At 31.3% G+C, this 17646-nt stretch overlaps 3 protein-coding genes across 3 annotated transcripts; 2 read left to right on the forward strand and 1 right to left on the reverse strand.

Moving 5' to 3' along the window:
* Nucleotides 1-150: 150 nt before the first annotated feature.
* LOC119666277 (katanin p80 WD40 repeat-containing subunit B1-like) lies at nucleotides 151-7539 on the reverse strand (the record flags this gene model as incomplete). Its single annotated transcript, XM_038075558.1, has 7 exons — nucleotides 151-229; nucleotides 288-380; nucleotides 3891-4078; nucleotides 4186-4227; nucleotides 5808-6908; nucleotides 6982-7117; nucleotides 7184-7539. Coding segments are annotated over 7 exons (1995 nt in total), but the record flags the coding sequence as incomplete, so codon positions are not given.
* A 3699-nt stretch (nucleotides 7540-11238) lies between these two features.
* LOC119668942 (peroxisomal multifunctional enzyme type 2-like) lies at nucleotides 11239-14088 on the forward strand. The gene is made up of 3 exons (XM_038078631.1): nucleotides 11239-11353; nucleotides 11975-12773; nucleotides 12830-14088. The coding sequence occupies exons 2-3, from the start codon at nucleotides 12071-12073 to the stop codon at nucleotides 13915-13917; spliced, it is 1791 nt and encodes a 596-aa protein (XP_037934559.1). The 5' UTR covers nucleotides 11239-11353; nucleotides 11975-12070; the 3' UTR covers nucleotides 13918-14088.
* A 731-nt stretch (nucleotides 14089-14819) lies between these two features.
* LOC119668944 (peroxisomal multifunctional enzyme type 2-like) lies at nucleotides 14820-16827 on the forward strand. Its single transcript, XM_038078632.1, has 2 exons — nucleotides 14820-15558; nucleotides 15611-16827. The coding sequence occupies exons 1-2, from the start codon at nucleotides 14856-14858 to the stop codon at nucleotides 16693-16695; spliced, it is 1788 nt and encodes a 595-aa protein (XP_037934560.1). The 5' UTR covers nucleotides 14820-14855; the 3' UTR covers nucleotides 16696-16827.
* Nucleotides 16828-17646: the final 819 nt, after the last annotated feature.

Genomic DNA, 17646 nt, shown 5'->3' on the forward strand with positions numbered 1-17646 from the left:
TTAACACTTCAAATATTGCTATTATACATTAGATTGAGCATTTCAGCAGATAAATTGTACAACTAAATCTGATGTGTAATACGCGCTTTAGATGTTCGAAAAACTTTTTCTATTATAATTAATCGAATGTTAATGTTCTTATTTAGTAACTTACAATTTATGTTGACTTTTCAAAAGTTCAAAAATTTCTGGTAAAATTAATAAACATAAATCCAAATTCCATGATGACCTATGGTATTAAAAAATATTTATTATTATCAAACTCTCAGTTTTGATTTCAAACTTACGTTTTTTCAAGTATTGCTCCTAAAAGATCTACAAACACAGTCCGTCCATTCATTTGGATTGCTTGTCGAAGTGCCCCAATCACATCATGAGATCTGGTAGTAAAACAAATAAACAAATCAAAAATTAGAATATAATAATTTATGATATTAGAATATATTGTTGCGAAGATACAATTCGATTTAAGTTAACTGAGATAATTTTGAATTATGTCAGTTAGTTAGTAAATAAGTTTTTTAAATATGGTTGGAATTTTTAGGAGAATACAGTGGTTGGTTATTTTAAGCAATCAAGTTGTGTGTGTTTCAGAAGATAAATAACGGTTATAATTAATACAAGTTTAATATTATTCACTTATCAGGATCCAGTGTTATCGAACGAAGCGTTAGAATAAACGTAACATTGGTGTCAGAAGTGGGATCCTGATAAATAAAATGGTTAAGCTTGAACAGTTAACCGTAGTGCAATTAAAGCGGCAACTGGAGAAGCTGGGGCTTAGCACAGGTGGTGTTAAGACGGAGTTGCAAGTAAGGCTGCGTGAGGCTTTAGAGGCGAGCGGTATAAATGCGGAAGTGGAAGAATTCCCTGAAGAGATAATTGTAGCGGGAGAAGTTAAACAGGTGGGTAATAGTGAAATGATGGAGCTTATGATGAAGATGATGCAGCAGATGAAGGAACATGCAGAGCAGACTTCCACTGAGCTTAAGAAAAACGCAGAGCAGATTTTCTGTGAATTCAAAGATTTAAAACAAGAGTTGTGGCAACTTGTCGGGATAACAGCAGAGGCGCAAGAAAAGTTGTCGAAAAGGGTTGATGAAACAAACCAGAATATTCAAGTCTTTAATGAGGTGTACCAGTTAGAAAATCGATTGGATGATTTGTCGTCGAATCGTCATTCGTTAGCGAGTGTTCGCCGGACTGGGGAAGTAAAATTAAAACCACCGGTGTTTGGTGGAACCGCGATATTTGAAGTTTTCCAGTTACAGTTCGAGACTACTGCTGTTGCAAATCGTTGGGGTGAAGATGAGAAAACGACAGCGCTGATTGTGGCATTAAAGGGCAGCGCGGCAGAGGTGCTACAACAGATTCCTGATAAGGCACGTAGGAATTACCATGAGTTAATTGGCTTATTAAATCGTAGGTATGGCAGCAATTTTATGTCACCCCTACGCAGAGTAGAACTGAAGGCAAGAGTAGAACGGGTTGGCGAGAGTCTTCAGGAATATTCCGCGGATATCGAACGTTTATGCAATTTAGCGTATATTGGCAGTTCTAGTGACTTCATTAAAAAAAATAAAATTGATGTTTTTATTGATGGCATACGTGATCCAGAAACCAGACGGCAGGTGGTAATGTTTCCAAAGCTAACTTACGCTGAAACAGTTGGCAGGGCGTTAACGTACGAGGCTGCCGGTATAATGTGTTGCTTTACAGCAAAAGTACGGAAAATGGAAACTGGAGTGGCAGGAAGAAAGACAAGAAGGAAAGCAAAAGAAAAGACAGAAATGAAGGCAGGAAGAAAGACAAAAAAGAAGACAAGAAAGGAGGTAAAAAGAAATAGAGAAAAGAGAAGAAAAGAAAGAAGGATAAAAGAGAAAACAAGAAATAAGATAAGAGGGAGAAGAAGACTGATTCAAATAATGAATAGGGAAAAAAGAAACAGAAAAAAGAGAAGAAAGAAAAGGAGGAAAGACTATTTCGGTTTATATAGTTATGATTTTGTGTTAATCGGCTTTGGTATAGCTGAATCAGTTGAAATTAACATCTGCTTGGACGACCCAGAATCCCCATATGTTATATATGTTGAGGGTATTCCATTTGAAGTAGATTTTATGATTGCCCATGGAATTACGTTGGACTTAGGACAACGTATCCTACGGAGCGCGGTAATGGAATGTCCATTGAATACTGGCAGTGAGCATTGCGATAGGATGAGACAGGTTCGATTGAATCGACGACGACGAATACCGGCAAATTCAGAAGCGATTGTATGGGGAACACTAGACGCGAATAAAAGGACGAACAGATGCTGGATTGTAGAAGCCATGGAAAATGTCGGAGTCGATAATATCGTACTTGCACGAACTTTGGTGCATCCGTTCAGGATTAATCAGGAAATCAAATATGATGCGGAGACCGCAGAGGACTTGTTGGTCGCGAATAAGTTGTCTTATAAAGATATACCGTTAAACGTTGATGCCAACCTCACAGATGATAAGAACGTGACAATTGATGTAAATGTCTTGTTTCATGAGGATACCACAGATGACGTATTGGCTACGGGTAGTGAATTTAATGCTGATGTCAGAGATGTCTTGTTCGTTTCGGACATAACAAATAATGAGAATAAGATGAAAGTAGTTCATTTGGAACGGTTGGCGCGTTGTGATGAAGATATAGTGACACTTGTTCGGGACGAACAAGTTTAGGTGGAGGGCAATGTTGCGAAGATACAATTCGATTTAAGTTAACTGAGATAATTTTGAATTATGTCAGTTAGTTAGTAAATAAGTTTTTAAATGTTGGTTAATTTTAAGGAATAAAGTTGTGTGTTTTTCAGAATATAAATAACGGTTATAATTAATACAAGTTTAACATTATTCACTTATCAGGATCCAGTGTTATCGAACGAAGCGTTAGAATAAACGTAACAATATTATAATATAATAACAATATTTATAGATGTAAAGAATATCATAATAAATTTTTATAATTAATTAAAAAAAAATACTACTACAGAACACACTGCTGAAAAAGTATAAACTTCGTAATTGTAGAAATCTGTGGAGCTCTAATGACAAAAAACAAAAGAAATTACAATCACAAATACATGAGTTAGGACATAACTAGATGTGGCGAGAATACGCTAGAAAAATTATTTTTTTAAAGGGTGACTCTACTGAAACTAACATGAGTAAAAAAGAAGGAATCTACACCTGTTGACAAACATAATAATATTGTCTGTTGTCTCATTTCCGGTCTTCGCAGGACATGAACAGATAAGATAGGTCGACTTTTCACTCTATATCTATTTGTGTCTTTAAAATTTGGGAGTTACCAAGAGAATGTCCAGATAAGAAATCAGTGATTAATCTTTAAAATTTGATAGTTAACAAGAAAATGTTCAGTTAAGAAATCAGTAATTAATCTTAGGTTAGATCTATTTAGACGGAAAAACTTATCTTCTTTATTTTAGGTTTAGAATAGATTATTTGTATTATAACTACAAAGGAATCTGAACGATTCATTTTTATTTCTAATAAGGGCAGTCATTATCTGACCAGAACAGAACAACTATTGTTCTATTTACATTCTATTGTAAATGTTCACTGGAAATATGTTGCAAAATTCCAGTCATTCACTAATAAATTTAAATACATAAATAAATAAATTAATTTAAATACATATGTTAAAAATGCTAACCATTTCTCTTCTATTATACATTTTGTTTTCTATTATTTAAATTAATCAATTTTTAATATTTACAAATATTTATATTTTCGGTATTTCTTTACATTAATATATTGTATCGCTTTTTGAAAAGTATAAAAATATATTGTATGAAATTAGTATAAATTATTTTATTATAATATGATTAGACTCACCTGGTCGAGTTTCTTATTAATTGTAAGGTCGCATGCCGATTACTTAATTCTTGATAAACCTGTTCATGTGAGGTTGATAACATATGTATTTCGGAACTATCATCAATTCCATTACGATTATTTAAACTTTTCTGATTAACTCCAGACTGAGTTAAAAGCGAAGGATCTGGACGATAACTTATAGGAATCTGGAAAAAAACATTATAAAATATTTTTTGACAAAATTTTTACATAGATAGATTGTGTCAAACAAAAAATATTCATTTCAACAACATTTAGAAACTATAATACAAACATTTGTTGTGTTGTTGGTATCCGATGTATAACTGGAAATTCTCTGAAAGCAAAGAATATTTTTTAACTTTTATATTCAATTGCTTGTTAGTCATTGTGTTAAAACTTTAAGCTTGAATTCGTAAATAATAGAGTGCGGAGTAAAATTCGATAAAACTGCGTGTTTCTAACTCTTAATTCGGAATTACTAATAGCAGTGCAAGCTAAGTAAATAAACTAATTGAGGAATTAATGATATTTTACTTAAAAATGTATGCGTTGTGCTAATAATACATGTAAATTACTTCAACATGATATTACTAGAATATCTTTTTATACATATAAATTCAAATATTGCAGTACATTCATTGATAGTTAATCAGATTAAAACTATTAAGCACTTAAGTTACGTTATTAAGGTTAATTTAAATACTTTTTCTACATGATGTAATGAAAACTATTTGAAGTATAACAGATATGCTAAATTGTCAACTATACATTTAGATTTATATGTCTGAAAACATTTTCTATATAAAATGTAATACATTTCTGCAATATATTAAATAATCATTTCTTTCTTAACAAAAAAAAGAAACTAACATAATTATTTAGTTAAGGGCTTATTCCTAGAAAATTAGTTGCATTAATATCAATAATTATAATGTTCAATCATTTTTAAATATAATATAATTTTTTTTCAAATTTCATATACCCAAAAATAAAACGGAATATTATTACCAATATATACACCAATAATAACTATGAAAATATAAAATATAATATATATGTGGTATTTTGTTGTTGTATAAAATAAATTCAGGATGTAGTTCCTTAATCTAAAATATTATAAAACTTATATTGAGAAAGGATTTATTTTCAATTTTTTTTTTGAATTTTTCATATGTAAATAGTTTCCAAGCAATTTACGTGTTTATTAGTATTCGATGGTCACCTTATTATTAACCGGCTTATTTTCTTAAACATATAAAAACATACCTAAAAAATTATGAAGCAAAAATTATGAAGCAAAAATTATAACGAAGACTTTACTTTAAGATTTATTTCTAAATACCACTAATGATAGGTATTTCTAAATAGATACTCTAAATGGCTTTAGGCATAGCCGTAGACAGATGTTTCTGTTTTTCTATTCAAAATAAATTTCTTACTACAGAGCATAAAAAATTAAATTAATATCAAAAAACTATATAATATATAAAAAATATAAATTATATAAAAAAAATTAAAAGACGCATATATATAAAAATATAAAATAGTGTAACATATAATGTTGCCATTAAATAAAAATTAAAATCTTTAAAAAAATTTGTTAAATTTTCGTCACTTTTTGTATTTACATAATAAAAGCTAAATATTTGCAATTATATATTATGGGAAAAATGTGGAAAAATAACGAAATTAATAGTGGCAACAATTATTAAAACATATTTTAAATTTATCTAACATACTTTTTTTGTTAATGAAATATGAAATAAGGCTCTTTCGATGACAAAAATTTAAGTTAAAAATTAAATACATATTAAAATAGTTTAACGCATTCAATACAAATATACGGGAAATATTTATGTACGTGCACAATGTAAACATAAGGCCATGCTCCAGATATTTTGGAAGTGAACTTACATGTGATTGCTTGTGTGCCGCTGCAGATTCTGGTGAACGTAAATCGAAAGATGTTCGTGATCTAGTTGGTGGTTTTGTTAAAATTTGAACGGTTATATTTTTATTTCGTGCATTTTCTTTATTTATTTGCGATTGTGCATCAGTGTTGCGTCTGCCCTTGGCAACCATATGTGAGGATGCCGACTTTTTAATTAATAAATTGTCGTCCAATTTATGTAAATCTGTAGTACTTACTGAAGACACTTGAGAAAATTTATTCCGATTATGAAATGATGATGTAGCAGATTTTGATCCAGAAATGGCATTTTGTGTATTTCGTTTTTGTATATGTGAGATCTGTTTAGTTTTAGTAGTTTTTGATGTTTGTTGCGATGATACATTTGTTGAACTGACTACATTCTGCTGCTGATGCACGTTTTGATTAACGGGAAAATCTTCAGCCATTTCATTATGATCGTAATTAGAAATAATAGGTGTATTACTATCATTTAAATTATATTCTACGCCATTCCCAAACGTTTCAAATATCCGATCAACTGGATACATTCCATGTTCTCCAGGCACTTTCAATGAGCTAGGACCATCGAAATGTAAGCTGTTATAACCATTGCTTCCAATCATGTTATAATCAGTGCTGGATGGTATAGAAGGAAAATTGTATGGCAGAGGAACACTTTTCGAAGGTGCAAAATTTGTAACTATATTATAAGCGTTATTTAAATTTGTTTTGACACTCAAAGTGCCATTGCCATTGCCATTGCCGTTGCCATAACCATTTAAGGGATGCGTTGAAGATGAAGGTATTGGAGGAGGCATTGTTATAACTAAATTTGTATCGTCAACCAACTCAAGACTTAAATTTGGGGACGATTGTTCATCAAGACTAGGACTTTTATTATCCTCATTTTCTTCCAATACTCGGGACGGTTTTGGACCACCTATTGATAAGCGTAGTTTCTGATTACCACGAGAAAAGCTTCTGCGCACACTGGAATTAGAGTTAAATGTACTCGGTATATTGGAGGGATTATAGAATGGAAATACTCTATCAATACTTAAAGCATTAATAGAAACTGTATCGCTTTCGTAGGTACCACATATCTGAAAGTAACATATTATATATTAATATTTTTAAAATTTCGCAAATCATTTTAGCATGTTTTCAAAAACTTACCAATTTACGCTTAACTACTTTAATATCTCCAATCTCAGTCCAAGTAGATTTAATATAGTCAAATTCTCGATCAGGTTCCCAACCAATCACAGATATTCCGGCAGCTGTGCCAACAAAAAGACACTCGCCATTTTCACTTCACAAAATAAAACAATGTAATTATAATCGTATAAATTATTTAATCGTATGAAAAATATCTTACCTAAATGTAATACATTTTACTGGATTACCATAAAATTGACTTGAGGCGTTTGTACTTAATATGCGTTCGTTATTTTCTAAATCGTAAATGTTAACTGTACCATCAACACGACCCACTGCTAAAAGGAACTCTGATGGATGGAATTGTATACAAGTTATACCAGCAGCTGGTGGTTGCTCCGTAAAATCTTTGATTTGTTTACTTTTGCGAATATCCCATATAATAACAGATCCTTCCGTCCCAGCGGACGCTATCCACAACCCATCTGGAGAGAATTTCACTGAGTTAACATACGCAATATGGCCTCTATATATCTTAATGCATTTATTTTGATTTCTCACATCCCAAAGTCTGAAATTATATTGCAAAAAAATTCATTTTACTTTTATATCTTGTAAATTTCTAGAATCTTATGTGTTAGTTTTTAATTATAGACTAATAGTCAGTGAAATTTTTATATATATATATTTAAATATTTCTCTTTTGTGAAAGAAGTACCTCGCTATTTTCGAGTAATTATAAATACGATATGACTGATAAGTTTCATATTCTAAATTTATTTCCCATAATTTGTTTCCTATTGTATTAAAAACCTCAAAAAACTTGCAAGTAATATTTTTTAAATTGTAATAGGAATATAAAATAATTCAAATTATTCTCAATCCATTATTTTTTTATTTTTTTCAGAACTACGTTTCTAGATGATATTCTGTTTCCTTTCAAGTAGATCAGCGCTTTCCAGATCAGATAAGATAGCTGGCCAACTCTGAATAGGTTGGTGGGCCGCAGAAATATTAGTTGACACTAATTGACACAAATAAGCAAACCTTCGGACTACTTCAAATTACAGTACCATATGAAGTTACGTTAGAAATGATTTTATATATATTTTTTTCACCTCTGCTATGAACGAAAAAACTACAGCGGTAATTTATTAAAAAAAAATTTCGAAAATGTGTTTAAAACATAGAAATAGAAATGTTTGTTATATAGAAATAGACATATATTTCTATGTTTTTGGTTTGCACTATGCAAACACTTTTGAATTGGTTTCTCGTTTTCTTTTGGACTGAGTGACTGCTAAACGGAATGCTAAAGCTATTAAGTCGAAAACATTTCTATGTTTTCGGTTAAGTGCTCTAAAAATATATGTTACGAACAGAATTTGGAACTGTAGGTGTCGGTACTGTTGTAGCTGCTGTTGAAAAGTAGTCAACTTTTCTACAAGTTTGACATTTCATATTCTACGTTAACGTCATACGAGCAACGCTTAAGAATAAGTTTGAATGATATACACATTTTTACCGAAATATATATTATATAAATAAATATATTTTATAAATAAATCAAAATAAAAATAAAAGGCATTGAATGTGGTAAAAAATATAAACTAATAGCAGGTTTTTTAAAGAAACCATCTTTCTGTTTTATATACTTTATTTCTATTTTAAAAAAATAGCGATAAATAAATAAAACGAGAATATATCGTTTCTTATGCAAATGTAAATTTGTAAACAAAATTTAATTAAAAAAATCTAAATATTTAATAAATTCTACATTAATTATATCATTTTAAATTAACATAAAATGTTTAATAACCGTTTAATGTTTAATAGGCTAACCCAGTAATTAATCTTTCTTCATACATTGGATGCACCCACTATTTCCCCCTTTGAATAGTTTTTATAACAAAGAGATAATACATTTCTTCAACATGAGTTTTTTATTATTTTTGCTTATATAATATTATTATATTTATTTTAAAATTAATTTTTTCATTTTACCAAGGACCATAATAAATTTTGTAAACAAATAGCGCAATGATATTCACGGACTCTTAGCCCTGCGTCATTATGTTCGTACTACTATCAGTAACTCAATCAGTAGCTGCAGTGCAATGAATTTTTTATCGCCAAAAACGAACTAGAATTTTTCCACAAAATCAAGAATTGTTTGCAAATAAATAAATGAAAATTTATGTAACTCTCACTAAACATATACCCTCAAGGTTGCCTAAGGACTACACTAGAAACCGAATTTAAAATGAGAGAACAAAAATTCAATTATTTAATTAAAATTTGATAATGTAGCTCATGAGTTATATTCTATTCACATGGTACAAGTAATCTTAATTTTGCACAATCGGCTTCATTTATTATAAAATCAAGTTTGAATTGCAATGCGTGTCCGTACAAAAATCCAACAACCAAACCCAGTTAAAATTTATTTCGTTATTCACAATAGACGTTTGCGGTGGCTCAAAGGGTGGCAAAAAAAAACACCAAGTTGGCCTATACTAGATGAAATGTACCCAAAACAACAACACTATTTTCTCTATTTGGCTAGTAAACTATTTGGCCAGTAAAGATAAAAGTGTTACCAATGCAATAAGCGAACTATTTTGAACCTTCATTGGGAAAAAAGAAAAAATTTCAGCGTTTTATTTTAAAATTTCCAACATTTTTATCATTCCTTTTAATTCTGTATTCATTTTAATTTTCAATTTTATATTAATTATTTTTTTTTATGCAAAATGTAATTTTCTTGCACTATGTGCACACATGCAAGATTTGCTATTTGCCAAAACATAACACCTGACAGATTGCAACAGTGATGCCAATGTCTCACTTAGCGTAGGCCAGCATGCGTGTTTTGTCACACTAGCGAGCCACCGAAAACGCCTAACATGATAATTGTGCAGCTATGTTATGAGTAATTCTTAACAACTTACGCAAATCAGACCAAATAATTGCTGGAAACATTGGTATTTTGATTTATGAGTACCGTTACAAAATCAAAAATTAAAAGATTTTTATTTTTTAGAACAATAAACCGAACAAGCAAAATCACAATCAAAATTGAATAAACTTATTTCGTATGAAAACGTATAATTTTATGACAGCTTTAAGCGAATGCTAACATTTTGATTCTGGCCAAATTTATCCAGCAATGTAGAAAGCACTGTCATCGAAAGCAGTGGCATCGAACCACAAAATTATAAAAATATAAATTAAAAAGTAAGCAATAAAATTATTACTGAAATTTTCAATGATTCATTCGCTATTTTATAGTAATATTTAGGTTTTCTAAATGTATATGTAAGACAATCATAGCAGAAATAATCTCATACGTCACGATTTTTGGAAAATCAAGATTTGATTTGGCGTAATCCGGTTATTTCAAAAATAGACAAATTATACGATGTGAAAATAAGCGAAAATAGTTCTAGCATTTAGCGAATATTTGCTACTAGTTAACACCTACTAGTTACCATAAAAAAACTCAACAAAAGTAGTATACAGCTGTAAAAGAAAAATTCATTTAATAATTGCAATTGTTCAAGTTTTGTATTAGGGGTATTCAGGCAACTGATTAGTTGCTTAGTAGTTGATTACAACAAAAATTTGCATACAAAAAAGAAACTAAGCAGAGAATCTACTATTTCGGAGATTCTCAGATTAGTGAAAATTTGATTAATAATGATGCCAGTACGAAGTGTCGGCGCTATGAGCATAGGATGTCTGAAAAAGAAAATGCAAAAATAATAACATAAGTTAAAAAATAAAATTCAATAAAACTATAATTTGTAATTTATTCTACTTCTTGATATATGACACGTTTGTAATTTTAGTTATATGTTATGATAAATTTAAATGATATTAAAATTTACGAATATTTGAGTATTTCACTGTTAACATATGTTTCGCTGTTGCTGTACGAGTGCTGCCAAGGCATTTGCACACAACAAACTAATCAGAGTACGTATTTTGGGCCGTTCAAGCAACTGATTAACATCGAAATGCTAATTTTTTTTATATGAATTTTTTGAATCAACTAAGCAACTAATCAGTTGCCTGAATACCCCTATTAAGTTTTTTACGAACAAACACAATATGTTACTAGAGTTTTTTTCGATATTTTCACACGTATTTTAATTGAGCAACCCTGTTTTACATAAAGTATGAAATACACGAATTGGAGAAATGGAATAATAAAAATAGTAGCTGCTGTCAAACAGTGTCAGGAAAACAAAAACGGCGAGCACAATAGCCATAAATAAAGAATTGACATTCGCTAGTCGGTTCGGAATATTTTCATTTTATAAAAACTAGTAAATAGTAAATATAAAAAAATTTAGTAGTGTCATTAACTAGCTTTAACTCATTAAAGGTAAATAAACAAAACGATAATCATTAATATGTTAGGGCGTTGTTTCTTTTTAATGGAAAAATTCAATATTTTGTTTATGAGAAAAAAAAAATGCAAAACAACAAGCAAACGTTGAACGGAGCAAAGTTCATTTCAGTGAAAAGAGCAAAATTCCAATGTACTCTATTTTTTGCCAAAGAGATTAATAACTAATGCTATTTCATTACTGTAGTAACAACAGTAACTACAATGATGAATTCGTACAAATCTATATAAATAGAATGTAAAAAAATCAAATTTACATGCAATCAAAGAATATATAAATCATGAATGAACGAACAACAACAAAATTTATTGTCTTGGAAGTTTTGATTGTTAAACACAAAACACACATTTGCATAGTTAAGTTGAGAACTCGGGTACCATATGTGTATGTATGTTCCATTTTTATTATTTTACCTTTAACCCTTGGCATTCCACTTCAAGCTATTCTGAGCGTAGATATCAGAAAGAATATTTAAAAATCATTCAATTCAATTCACACAAGAAACACATACACTAAACTCTCAACACACATACATAAATATATGTAGTAAGCTTTCGTTCTGATTAGATTAGCGTTTAAAATTATATCATTTTAAGTACTTTCAGTTTATTTCGTCGTCTAACTTGAGCTATAATTCAGTTTGCAAAAATCTGCTTTAACTATCGGTTGCTCAAGGCAAGTGTATATCAGGAATGGCCGAATCAAATTTACGTTACGATGGACGTGTCGCCGTAGTCACTGGTGCCGGTGCTGGTCTTGGTCGTGAATATGCTTTACTCTTTGGTTCACGAGGCGCCAAAGTTGTGGTAAACGATCTTGGAGGTACTTTTCATGGTGAAGGCGCTTCCCAACGCGCTGCTGACGTCGTTGTAAATGAGATTAAAGCACTTGGAGGTACTGCAGTAGCTGATTATAATTCGGTTGTTGATGGTGCAAAGGTCATTGAGACCGCAATAAAGAACTTTGGTCGCGTAGATATTTTAGTTAACAACGCTGGTATCTTACGCGATCGCAGCATTATAAAAACTTCAGACCAAGACTGGGATTTTGTGCACGATGTACACTTGAAAGGTAGTTTTAAATGCACTCAGGCGGCCTTTCCATATATGAAGAAACAGAATTATGGCAGAATTATTATGACCTCATCAAATTCTGGCATTTATGGCAATTTCGGTCAGGCAAATTATTCAGCCGCAAAAATGGGTTTAGTTGGTTTAGCCAATACAGTGGCCATAGAAGGTGCTAAGAATAACATTTTCTGCAATGTTATTATTCCAACAGCAGCAAGTCGTATGACTGAAGGCATTCTGCCGGACATATTGTTCAACGAATTAAAACCACAGTTGATTGCACCCGTCGTTGCATATTTGTGCCATGAAAATTGCGAAGAAAATGGTAAAGTATTAAAACATTCATGGAAAGCTAATTCTAAGTGTGTTTTTATTTCTTAGGTTCATATATTGAGAGCGCTGCTGGTTTTGCAACTAAAGTACAAACAGTACGTGGAAAAGGTGCTGTGCTTCGTACATCAATTGATCAAAAAGTGATTACTCCAGAATACGTACAAAGCAAATGGACAAAGGTCGTTGATATGTCCGAAGCACAACATCTGGAATCCATAGCAGCAGCATCCGGTACATTAGTTGAATTGTTAGAGAAACTGAAGGAAGGTAAAATTTCAGACGCTGAAGACACATTTAAATTCGGTGCTAAGGATTTGATACTTTATGCTTTGGGCATTGGCGCCACAGTGAAGGATAGCAACGACTTAAAATTCCTATATGAAAATGATACTGACTTCTCAGCCATTCCCTCATTTTTTGTTTTGCCCGGTTTAATGTTGAGCATGACATCAAATTTGATCTCTACTGCATTGCCATCAGGAAGTGCTGATCTTACCAATATTTTACATGGAGAACAATATTTAGAAATCTGTGATGATATACCTACCAATGGCACACTAACAACCACGGGCAAAGTATTTGATGTTATGGATAAGGGTTCTGGTGCAGTTGTAGTAACAAATGCTGAATCTTATGACGAAAGTGGTCGTTTGATAGTGAAGAATCAAAGTTCAATTTTTGTTGTTGGTGCTGGCAAATTTGGTGGTAAAAAAAATCCAATTAATGGTGTGGTACCAATTGCCAACACTCCAAGTCGTGCACCAGATGCCTCAATTCAATACAAAACAACTGAAGACCAAGCTGCTTTATATCGTCTGTCAGGAGATTTAAACCCGTTACACATTGATCCAAGTTTTGCCGCAATTGCTGGTTTTAAGACACCCATTTTACATGGACTCTGCTCACTGGGCTTTTCCGTACGCGCTGTTTTAGCGAAATTCGCTGATAATAACTCAGCGCTCTTTAAAGCTGTTAAAGTACGTTTTGCTGCACCCGTTCTACCTGGTCAAACATTAAAGGTTGATATGTGGAAAGAAGGCAAAAGAGTACATTTCCGCACTTCAATAGTTGAAACAGGAAAGGAAGTCATAACCGGAGCTTACGTTGACTTAAAGGATACCAGTGCAAAATTATAAATAAAACTTTAAAAATTGCTTTTTAAAGTATATAACATGATATATTGTTAAATAATATTGGGGTAATATGGGTGATATCTTAAAGAAAACTTTTGTATGTTTCAATAATTATTATTGATTATGATTTTTAAAGTATTCAGAATAAAATAATAAACCAAATTGTCTTTCTTTGATTTATAAAAATGTACGAAAAAAGAAGAATTTAATCAATTAGAATTTTATATTTAATTTATTGTTATTCTTACGATATACATATAAAAAATGTATGCTTAACTTGTAACTACAATTGAAGTAGTTTAAAAACTACATAAATTAAGAAACGCCCAACTAAATTGAGTTCATATCAATAAGGTATTAAGCTTATTCGCTTCGTTTCTCTTCGCATGGTATCAGTTCTCAACTCAAATTAAATTAAATTTAAAATGCCAACTAACAGCACCAAAAAAGAGAACAAAATAATAAGAGAAACCAGACCTGTGAACCACATAAATTTCGATACTTTGAACTGCTTAAAAACCTGTTTATCTTGCTTCCTAGTAGCACCCCCAGGGTAAAATTTGTAAAGCCACAATCGTTTAATGCGTGACTCTGTTTAAGTGCACTAAAAACTAGCAGGTTTCGATTAATAACGGGCTTAGTTCAGAACAGGTTTAAAACCCAGGTATAAACATGTCCATAGTCACTTTTTTAATTGCAAACAGAATTTCAATTGACTATTTTAAATTATTTTCTGTCACGCCACTGCTGGAATTAAATACTTTTAATTATACTAACAAGATAAGCTTTTATCAACAAGTACATTTGTTTTTGTTAAAACGAATACTAATGATAGCATCGCAAAAAACTATTGGACTTTGCAAACAGTATCTTTAAAAATTTTTATATTTATTCTAGATTGCACTTTTAAGAGAACGAGTACACACGTTAGTAGTTTTAAAATGTCAGGCGGTGAATTGCGTTTTGACGGTCGTGTCGCAGTTATTACCGGTGCAGGAGCAGGACTGGGTCGGGAATATGCTTTATTACTTGCATCGCGCGGTGCTAAAGTTGTCGTCAATGACTTAGGTGGGGGTGTAAAAGGAGAAGGCTCTTCACAGCGATCAGCAGACATCGTAGTCGCTGAAATTAAAGCATTAGGTGGCGTGAGCGTACCAGATTACAACTCTGTAATTGACGGCTCAAAAATCATTGAAACTGCAATTAATAATTTTGGTCGTGTGGACATTTTAATAAATAATGCAGGTATATTACGCGATCGCAGCATTGTCAAAATGACTGAAGAAGATTGGAAACTAGTACAAGATGTTCACTTAAAAGGAAGTTTTAAATGTACTCAAGCTGCTTTTCCATATATGAGGAAACAGAACTACGGACGCATAATTATGACATCCTCAACGTCTGGTATTTTTGGTAATTTTGGCCAAACAAATTACGCAGCTGCCAAAATGGGCCTTGTAGGCTTAGCCAACACAGTAGCTATAGAGGGACAAAAATATAATATTTTATGCAACGTTATAATACCAACAGCAGCGAGCCGGATGACTGAAGGTATTTTGTCTGATTTGCTTTTTAAGGAATTAAAACCACAATTGATTGCACCGGTAGTCGTTTTTATGTGTCACGAAACTTATACTGAAAATGGTAAGTCAAACAAAATGATTATTCCACGCATTATAACAAGAAAAAATTTTAGGATCCTACATACAAAGTGCAGCCGGTTGGGCTACTAAATGGCATATGGTGACTGGAAAAGGTACAATTTTACGATCTTCAATAGAACAACAAAATATAACTCCAGAACATGTAAAAATGGAATGGGCTAAAGTGATTGATATGTCTGAAGCAAAACATTTAAATCATACGCAATCTACTGGTAAATTGGTTAATGTCTTGGAAAAATTACAAAATAATAATATTGATGTTCAGGAGGATACTTTCAAGTTTGGTGCTAAGGATTTAATATTATATGCTTTGGGCATAGGCGCTAGTGTGAAGAATAGCAACGATTTAAAGTTTCTGTATGAAAATCATTCCGAATTTGCACCTATTCCAACATTTTTTATTTCGCCATGTCTTATTGCTGTTACGAAATTAAATATAGCGGAAAAATTATCGATGATAAGTAAAACTCACTATAAAATGCGTTTACACGGAGAGCAATATTTAGAAATTTGTGACAATTTACCCACATCTGGAACTTTAACCACTACATGTAAAATAATCGATGTCATGGATAAGTCTTCTGGCGCTGTTGTAGTACTTGATTTCGAGACGTTTGATGAAAATTCGCGTTTATTGGTTAAAAACCAAATGTCATCGTTTATTCTTGGTGCTGGCAATTTTGGTGGTAAAAGACATGCAGGGACAGGTGTAACTATGACTGCTAATCCACCTAATCGGTTACCTGATTCTTCAATGCAATATAAAATTTCAGATGATCAAGCTGCTGTTTATCGTCTTTCAGGAGATCTAAACCCATTGCATATAGATCCAAAATTTGCTGCAGATAACGGATTCAAACAGCCTATCTTGCATGGGTTGAGCACTTTAGGTTTTTCTGTACGTGCAGTTTTAGCGAAATATGCTAACAACAATCCAACTTTCTTTAAAGCTGTAAAGGTTAGATTTTCTGCACCAGTCATTCCCGGTCAAACACTTAAAGTTGATATGTGGAAGGAAGGAAGAAGAATTCATTTCCATACTTCTGTTCTTGAAACTGGAGCCAACGTTATTACCGGTGCATACGTCGATTTAAAGAATATTGAAGCGAAAATGTAAATGAAGATACAGTTTTATATAGACATTATTCTTGTTAGAAACTATTGAGAGAAAGTGGTAAATCGCGAACATAATGACTCTATCATTTATATATATAATATAATATATAATATTTTTTATATTAGCATATAAAATTCATGTCACTCTAATATATGTTTCAAAGAATAAATTAATACTTTTTAGTAATTCGATTATTTTAATATATTGAACCTGCTTTTATTAAGATGTCCTGATCACCATAAAATAGAACTAAAACTTTCAATTAAAACAATATATTCTGAAGACCCAATTATTATACATTAAATATATATTAAAGCGGTTTTAATTTTGGTATGGTACATATCAATAGTGCTGAGGTACCATATCCTGAAATAACAATGCTGATCGAGCAAAACTAAAGATAATTACTCAATTTAAATAAATACAACATGAAGAGCATATAAGATCCAACTAAATTATTTAGTTTTCAAAAAACTTATAATTAATTAAAATTTAACCCAATGTTAAAATATCAAGGACTAGACAATATTGAATTAATAACATCTGATGCGCGTCTTGTAGTTATTGTGAACCATAATTTGTGTAATGAATATAAAAATTTCATATACTGATTGCCGATAGAAACATGCAACTTTAAAACCCGTCATCAGGATAACAAAGAAATATTGACATACAGCGTTATATCGCGAGACGTATTAAACTATAAACATGACGTTTATTGGACTGAGTATTGCTATTGCTTAAAATTCTATACGTAATTATGCTTTATAATTCATCTTATCAAATCTATAATATAACATGTTTTAATAGTTCGTTATATTAAAGAAAAAAAATCTTAGAGCTACTTTTAATTATATTGTATTTCAATTTTCCGATATTTGTTAAAATTTCATTTGGATTCTTTCCGGAGCCTATCATTAGCAGAAGTCGATTTTTAGGACTACAATACTA

Source organism: Teleopsis dalmanni, chromosome 1 (assembly GCF_002237135.1).
Source record: "Teleopsis dalmanni isolate 2A chromosome 1, ASM223713v2, whole genome shotgun sequence".
Lineage (NCBI taxonomy): Eukaryota > Metazoa > Arthropoda > Insecta > Diptera > Diopsidae > Teleopsis > Teleopsis dalmanni.

Excerpts from the sequence above, each read along its gene's own strand:
- LOC119668942 (XM_038078631.1), top strand. The coding sequence starts at position 12,071 with ATGGCCGAATCAAATTTACGTTACGATGGACGTGTCGCCGTAGTCACT. Across the intron at positions 12,774-12,829 it reads TGAAAATTGCGAAGAAAATG|GTTCATATATTGAGAGCGCT; the intron begins GTAAAGTATTAA and ends TTTATTTCTTAG.
- LOC119668944 (XM_038078632.1), top strand. The coding sequence starts at position 14,856 with ATGTCAGGCGGTGAATTGCGTTTTGACGGTCGTGTCGCAGTTATTACC. Across the intron at positions 15,559-15,610 it reads CGAAACTTATACTGAAAATG|GATCCTACATACAAAGTGCA; the intron begins GTAAGTCAAACA and ends AAAAAATTTTAG.